Source organism: Pyrus communis, chromosome 1 (genome assembly GCF_963583255.1).
Source record: "Pyrus communis chromosome 1, drPyrComm1.1, whole genome shotgun sequence".
In the NCBI taxonomy this organism is placed as follows: Eukaryota; Viridiplantae; Streptophyta; class Magnoliopsida; order Rosales; family Rosaceae; genus Pyrus; species Pyrus communis.
Window position 1 is genome coordinate 42,601,497 of NC_084803.1, and position 8,396 is coordinate 42,609,892.

Sequence of the window (8,396 nt, forward strand, 5' to 3'; positions counted from 1 at the left end):
CAACCGTTGTAGCAGCATGGAAACGAGCGCATCCGCCATTTTCGCGTAAGAAGAAAGAAATTGATTGAAAGTGGAACGAGAAGAAAGAGCAAGTGTATATGAACAAGAATTGCACGACTGCTTGTGCTGTTTCCTCCAGCAAGACTAGCAAAAACGCCAACTCTAATTATATATAATTAAGGGTATCGTCGTTAGAAATTAGAATTAAAGATAACGTAGAAAACTTGATCGAGGTCATGGAGGATTGAAGGCAGATTGTCTGCCCTCCTGATACAGTGCCCTCCCCCATGCTCTCCTATTTGTACGGTCATGGTTAAGCTATGTCAACATTTTATATTACTATTGCTTTTTGTCTTATTATTTCTATAAAAAAATTAATATAAAATGTTGACGTGACTTAACCGTAACAACATAAAATAGGAGGGCATAGGAAGGGCACCATATCAGGAGGGCAGACAATCTGCCTCTGGGAGGATTAGGACAGCCAATTTCCCCCCTTTTTTTTCAGATAAAAAGAATAATAAGTTTCAAGTTAACTTTATTAAACAATAAATGCCAATTATTGCTTTTTTTATTTTTTTATTTTTTTATTTTTTACAGACAATAACGTTAGCGGGTTAAATTGTTTAAATGTTAGAAACAACCGAATAAGTGAAAATCGAGCCCGCACCAAAGTATATAGGTATTATTGATTTAGGCAGGATAAATGCCAATTATTGATTTAAGCGAGAAGTCTTAAGTTCGATTATTGCCAAATGCGAATTTAAATCACATTATTGCCAGCACATTGTGAGACTAAGATCACCCCCTTTCCTCCTTAGTGTAAATAATACTATTTGTTTGGTTAAAAAAAATAAAATAAAATAAAAAACATTTCAAACTCAATAATTCAAAGAAAAACCCAACTTAAGGCGAAAGATTTTTTTATTTTTTTTTGGTCCAATCAACTCTTGGAAGTGTTTTTCTATAAAGTGGTTAAACAAAACTGCCAGCATTACTAAATTGTCTTCTCTCTCTCTTTTTTTTTTTTTTTTTCCTTTTAAATGTGAAAATACCCAAAAGAATAAGACTAGAATTGATACCTGAATCACCCAGAGGCATAATATTATATTAAGGCAGGCCAAGGAAAAATGGATAGTCTACAAGGAAGACAGATGAGACCGCCTCTTTTTTATGTTCCGGTAAATTCATCCAAATCTGGACATGGCGCCACCGCGCTCGTCACGCCTAATCACTACCGCCTCTTCCGGTAAATTCATCCAAATCTGGATATCATGCCACCGTGCCTTTCGCGACGCCTAGTCGCTAGTGAAAGCCGAAGCTCAGCTCTTGATACACACCCCATCCAAAGATTTACACCATATAATTTGCAAAGGGTAGAACCCTGCCCTGTTCTGAACTTGTGAAGGTCAGAAAAATCTACATTGCAAAAACAAATGACATCGGAGGTGAGAAATGAAATATACAACACTACCGCAACAGCCTCGGCAACTCTCACAGTATCGAATACCACCACCCCACCCCCGGTTCTTCCTCCCAGTACCAAACATCTATACCATTTTTACTTTTTTCCAATTTTCTTTGACAACACACGGAATCCGCTACTGTCCCTCCAACTCTTCTTCGTCAGGTAATATTACAGTCAATAGAGAGTATTTCACACGGAGGGATATCCTGCCCTTCTCAACCACAAGCCTTGCCCCAGAGACAACCCAATAACCCGGAGTCTCCTGTGGCCCTCTTACCATCTCCGTTGTGTCAACGAATTTCCGAAGCTTTGGGGCTTGGATGGGAACCGGAGGACCTCCAGGGTAAACGGCTGAGTTTATGTTCACATCTGCTGGCCGTGGAGGTGGTTTCTGAACTGTTGTAAAATGATGGCTGATTAGTGTTGATATGAGCCCGGACTTATGTGCCAAGCCTGGTGATCCATCCCACTCAGGATGCTTTACCTTTGTCGCACCAGAAACAGTAGAGAAGCGGAGTCTCAAGAAGAGGATATTCTTTATTCCATAATTCTCAACCTGTAACTGGGCTCCAGTTACTATTGAAAGATCCTCATCAGACTCCACAGGGGCAGTGCAGACATGGGAAAAGTTCTTCCACTGGACTTTCTCATAGTATTTACGATCATAGGAATCACGACGAAAGTTTCCATTTGGATCATCTTCGAGTTGGAAGGTATTTGGAAGAGAGGTGAGGTGTTGTAAGTGAATGGCCAAACGGTTGCTTCTTTTGCCCTCTAAATACAGTCGCAGACCAGTCACTGGCCTCTTTCCCACATCAACCTGATATCAACATACAACAAATAAGATTTCTGCCGGTAAGGAAAACTATTCTTAAGCACGACAAATACTCATGGATCCTTTTCTCTTTTTCTGCTCAACAGTCAAGAGGTTTAGTTTATGCCATGGAATTATTGGAGCATCATAAGAGAATGAATAGGAAAGCAGTAAATGACCACTCAAACAGAAGCCATCCATACAGCATGTAGTTTTTCCCAAGTTAATGGATGAATGTCTCATTTGGTTCAAAGTTCGAGATGATAAAAAACATAAACTTAATTAAAACACTCATGCAACAAAACTTTACTTCCGCTTAAAAAAAAAGGTAAAGGAGACACTTTACCAGACTGGTGTTGACGTAAAGTTTGGGCCCCATTAAGCTAAACTGTAGAGATACATTGCTTTGTTGCTTCCGCTGTGGACCAAGGGGCAGGTCACTAAAAACTGGTGCCCATTGCCTTGGCAGCTGAAACTCCAAAAACTGATGGAGTTCTTCAATTGGTGGTTTATCTGTAAGAATAGAATCAGAATAAAAATTTCCACATGTTAACTTCTGCCGTGTTAATATATATATTTGTTTCTAAGAAAATCATGTTGTCCTAGTTGATATTTTATTTCCTAGAAGAGAAGAAAATACGGTGAAGAATATTTTTCTCCAAATTACAAATAAAAGCATTTAGAGCTATGCATACGCATTTGAGATATTTTATGTTTAGGAAACGCCTTTAAAGTAAATTAGTTGTCTCTATTTAGTTTCCCTAACAAAAATATAAAAAAAATCCAAACAAGATTATGGTCAGAAAAATAATTGTCATCCAAGAAATTTATGTCTAGAAAAAGATTTAAGAAAGAAATGAGCATTAGAGATTTGGCTAGACTTTAGCTTGTGGCTTTTAAGGGGCTATAAATAGTGCCCATGAAGTAAAGCTGGCTACTTGTAGACCCTAGAGTTTTTTAAAAGGCTGTATAACAATTTTAAAGGTAGTGTGGTGGCTGTTCCATTGGAGAATTTGCATAAATTTGTTTAATAAAATAGATAGAACAACAGACCCTTGTACCATTAATTCCCCTAAGAGGGAGGTTGTGGATTTGTGTCCTACCACCTAGTGTTCCTTGGTATCACACCTCATATTAGGACTGCACATAATCTTGAACAAGCATCAGCGACTAGAAACCTGAAATTAGACTCAAGGGCCATAACAACAGCCGATCTTCAGAAGAAAACCCAACTCCTACAACTGAACTAAGTAAATACAAATCAGCAGCTTCCAAAGGCACGTGCTCACAAACACATGCTGCCAAACTGAAATGAGACCATGCATCCAAACAAGATTCCACTTGATCAATGATCCAGACTGACAATCTGGCAACCTAATAAACCAAACTATTTGGTTGAAATTTTAGTACGGCACTTACTATTGTTCAACATAGGAGCCTGCTATTATGACGCGCACTTATGAGGGTCAAGATTTTCAAAGCAGCAAATAGAAAATAAAACGTAAAAGTGACGCAAACAGAAAAACTTTTGCTTACATCGTAAATAAAGGTTTATGGCATGGCTCAAGAATCCACTCCCAGGGACTCCATTCAACAGAGAAGTAATTGGTATAAATGACATTGTGATCACATCAGGCTCCAACTGAACACTTTGTAACCATTCATTATGGGATATATTTCTCATCTCACTTCCACCTCTCCTCTTGCAAATGATTAAAATGTCCTGCAATTAAAGTAACTTAGAATTGAAAATCAGAAGTGAAAAAGTAGGGATTTATTTTATTTATTTATATATATCTGATAACCGACGAAGCCAGTTAGACAATCAACAAGGTTTAGTAACTATACGCACTTCCTTGTGTGAATAAGAACTTGATGGACTAGTATCTGCAAACCTTAACCGCTGCTCCCTGATTTCAAACTGAAAAACAAATGATTAGATAAGAAACTTTTTTGAACGGGATAAAAAGGATACATAACTTATGCATGTTGAGTTAAGAAATTAGAATACAGTAGAAATAGAGAAAAGCAGACTTAGAGCAAATTCAAGAGAACAACTTTTTAACTTAATTCTTGTATTATCAGTACTAATAAGAAAATCAGGGTTAAATTACAAGGAATGCCCTATTTATAAAGTCAATCCATAGTTGAAGAAAATAATTATATAAGCAATTCAAAGTAAAATCTCACAAATTCCTGCCAAACTAGCTTGCCACCTATGCTGCAAACACCACAATTCTCATCGCCTACTGGTTCCATATAACAACATTTAATCATTGGTTGATTATACTCTCTTATAACAATGAAACTTTCATGATAAACATTCTTCACACAAAATGAAAACTTTAGGAAAATAAAAAAGTTTGCACGTCTTAATCTATTATGGATTCATCAGAAGCTTTTCTTTTCAAATCATTTTGATCAACTCACAAATTTTGGCACACCTAGGAAAGGATACATCCTTGGTATCCAGACACCGTACACTTACTAGAAACTCTGAGATAGCAAGATTCATTATTACACTCACAACTACGTTCAAACACTTTTTAATCCATTTTTTTAGAAACAGGTCATTACATTGACAACTACTTTCTCACCATAAACTAAAAAACAACTATTTTATTATCTAATAAAGTGGACAGGATTCCTTTTAAAGAATTAAGAACTAAAACTAATAATTATTTAGCAGTCCCAACTTAACGTAAGGAATCAGATTGTATGCTTACAATTCATTGGAACATTTTAAACACTCAGCTATTAAATGAGATAAAATTAACCACCATACGAACCTTGCCATTCTTGTAACCTTGTTCCGAAGGCATACCATACCGACCATTGGCATCTAAAAACCTTTTATCTGCCATATCCTTTAGTTTTTTCTGTATATCAGCCGGTTGAAGAGTTGAAGAATGCTGCTGTTTCATATATATAACATCTTTCCCTCCCATCTTCACACCAACAACAATATGTGTTCCAAATCTCTCTATAAACCTAGAATAAACATAAAATATCAAAAAACACGTTCCAATTTCCAAAATTTTAATACAGTCAACATGGATATATATATATATATATATATATCATAACATGCCTCGCAGAAGACTCAATCCCATCTATTACTGCATTTTACTAATGCCATACAGATTATACCGATAAATGCATCAACATGAAATTAATTATTTCGCTGGAGAACCATGACACCCAAGTATTGCAGGAATATGCATAAGCATGTAACATGCTTAAGGTCCTCTGAATTTAATGCAATTTATTTCAGGCAACAGCATTTAAAAAAAAAAAGTATTCAACAATCAAATTCCCCTCTTCAATGGGGATTCAAGACTAAGATCAGTTGATGAAACGAGAAGAATATGTCCCATGAAAAGGTGGAATAATGCAGGCAGAAGGAGAAGGCATACAAATGACAGATACAGAAAATTTCACAAATACAGAAACCTCACTTGGTACAGATTTAAAAGGTAAAGTATATATATTGGACAAGCTTTGTGAAGCCTGATTCTTGCTTGTTTCTTTTCTTATTTATTTCCCCTTTTGTAACTTCCACAAAACAAGAAACATAGGCGCATGGCATAGGCAAACAACTAGCATATGAAGTACATTACAAAAACAAGCTTCCTATTAGAAGTTAATAAAGGGTAGTTCTATCACACACCCATTTTTACTTTCCACACACCCCTCTCAATTTTCGGGCGTCGGATTGAATGAATTGAAGATCAATGGCCAAAAATTAACAAGGGTGTGTGAGAAGTAAAAATAGGTGTGTGAATACACTTTCCTTAAGTAGCTCTATATGAAGCTTCAAAGACGGAGCTTAGCATTAATGTTGTAATTTGACTAAAAACTCCAAAAACCTCTCACCTTGCTAATGCAGCAGGTTCCCACGATGATGGGACTGCTTTAATAACATTCTCACACAGTACCATCTGAGATTTTTCCAGTGCAACAGTATAGAGAGTGATGAACACCCCATCAAAAGCAAGGGTCTTAGTGTTGGCTGCATCTTTCTGCCAACTACCTGAGAAATCAAACATAGAATTGAAGAGACCTGAGGGTATTTTTCCAGTCAACGATATTTCCTGATTGAACTGCTCTGACATCTGCAAGAGAGAGAACAAATTTAATTTCTCCTCTACTACCGCTTCAATGCTTAAAGTAAAATCACAGTTGCAAAACAAGATTCTACGAAAAGAACATATATTTTACTGAAAAGGCGGCCTCACCGCAACCCAATCCCCATAACCAAACAATATGAAGCCTGGATTTTGCCATATGACATTTTCATTTTCGTCTCTTATTTTCTTGGGGAAGGGAGGAGTGGTAACACGCATTGAGCTATATCAATGTAGTGTTCATTTTCAAATTAGTTATATATCTTTAATGATCAGGTAATCATAAAACACTTTATACGTATAACATTTTTCGCTTGATGTCTTCCGATCCCAATGTGAGTCTTATATGTCCTCCACTACTACTCTAGATTGCATCCAACTTCATAAATGTTTTAAAACAGGCCAAGCCGTGACAGCCACACATTTGAACATTAGGTTTAGATTACAAAACTTCAAGAACGACATGCATACCAAAAATTAAATAAATAAGAAAAACATGCGAGAATTGTGATTAAGAAAAACTGAAGATACCTGTTGGAAAGAGAGAACGTCGGACCTGAATCGTGTGCGCTCTCCTTTATCGCATTTAATCGATTTGGGAATATTTGGGATGGTAATCCCACCGGGAAGAACAATCTCGTGGCCTCCATCGTCATCGATTTCAATCAATCGAGCAGTGTGAGACTCCCCTTTACAGTACTTGAGCCTTAAATCAGTGGATACATCGTATCCACGCCCAATCGATGCAATTGCAATCTCAGCAGCTTCCGGAGCTGGAGCCTTAAGTGCCATCGCTCAGCACATCGCTCTCGTTCACCAAATCAAGATTAAATGTCTGCATTACATCCAAAAATTGAGTTTATACATAACAAAAAGTTCAAATTCAGAAATTATCTTTCTGCGGAGACCATAAATTCAGCTGAAAATATAGAAAAAATGGACAAATTTTACAGAGAAATCAGATCGAGGCTCAAGAACTAACCAAAAATTGAATTGAATTTGCGAATGTTGACGAGGATTCAATGCACTTTTTTGAGTGGAGCTGAAACGCCGTCGTTGTAGTCGGAATTCCCGCGAATTGCGCAATGCCAGTGCGAGATTCGGCTTGGATTGTGCAAAAACTTGGGTTGAATAGTGGACTGACTGGGTTTTCGAAAGAGAGAGAAACCCTAGTCACACAGGCAGAGAAGAGATAGAGAAAGAGATAAGTCAAATGAATGAGTGAAAAGCACGGGAGTGATGAGGGAGAGAGATTGTAAAAGTAGGAGTTGTGGAGTTTGACCGAATTTGAAAGAATTTGTTGACTCGTCGTCAATGACAACTGAGAACCAGAAAAACAGAAAGTAAAGTTTCTTAGTAGCTTTTAACTATCAGTTTACGATACTGTTTAATTTAATAAAAAATTATATTTTTACATTAAAAAATTAATTTTGATACTATTTACTTCACCCTTTATTTTGTCCTTATCGTTAAAATTTAAAGTTTTCAAATCATTTTCATCAGTTTTTCCTACTTTTTAAGAAAACTAATGAAAACGTCGAAAAGTTAAAAAAAAAAACTTTAATTTTAATAAAAATATGACAAATAAAGATGTAATAAATAATATTAGGAAAAAAATTAAAATGTGGTTTTTCATTAAAAGTGAACAGTATCGAAAATATTTCGTTAAAACTTCCTACTTTTTATGGGTTCTAAGGTCGAGAGAGCTATGTCAGATTAGTTAATGGCGGAGTTTAAATTTACGATGTCAATCGAACACTTTTGTATTATTGTGATAAAAGGTCACTTGCAATTGCTCATGACATTTATGAGGAAGATAATTGTTATTGGCTACTACGACCAATACAGTTCTACATAGAATTAAACCTTAAACTCTTAATCCAACAGTCATATGTTTTCAAATTTAGATGATTTTTTATAAACATGATATTTGAGGGAAGACAGTTCAGTTCGTTGAAATACATTACGAAGTGATTCTCATAAAAAT

General features: G+C 36.2%; 1 protein-coding gene across 2 annotated transcripts; it reads right to left on the reverse strand.

The window, feature by feature from the left end:
• Positions 1-1,075: 1,075 nt before the first annotated feature.
• Positions 1,076-7,686, reverse strand: LOC137713020 (MACPF domain-containing protein At4g24290-like). Of its 2 annotated transcripts, XM_068452258.1 has the most exons (9): positions 7,392-7,686; positions 6,941-7,244; positions 6,159-6,397; positions 5,072-5,273; positions 4,135-4,203; positions 3,819-4,005; positions 2,629-2,795; positions 1,566-2,288; positions 1,076-1,419 (listed from the first exon to the last, which is right to left on the reverse strand). In XM_068452258.1, the coding sequence occupies exons 2-8, from the start codon at positions 7,199-7,201 to the stop codon at positions 1,602-1,604; spliced, it is 1,812 nt and encodes a 603-aa protein (XP_068308359.1). In that variant the 5' UTR covers positions 7,202-7,244; positions 7,392-7,686; the 3' UTR covers positions 1,076-1,419; positions 1,566-1,601. The 2 variants fall into 2 exon arrangements, with proteins under 2 accessions (XP_068308359.1, XP_068308352.1); XM_068452251.1 differs by having other exon boundaries at positions 1,076-2,288.
• Positions 7,687-8,396: the final 710 nt, after the last annotated feature.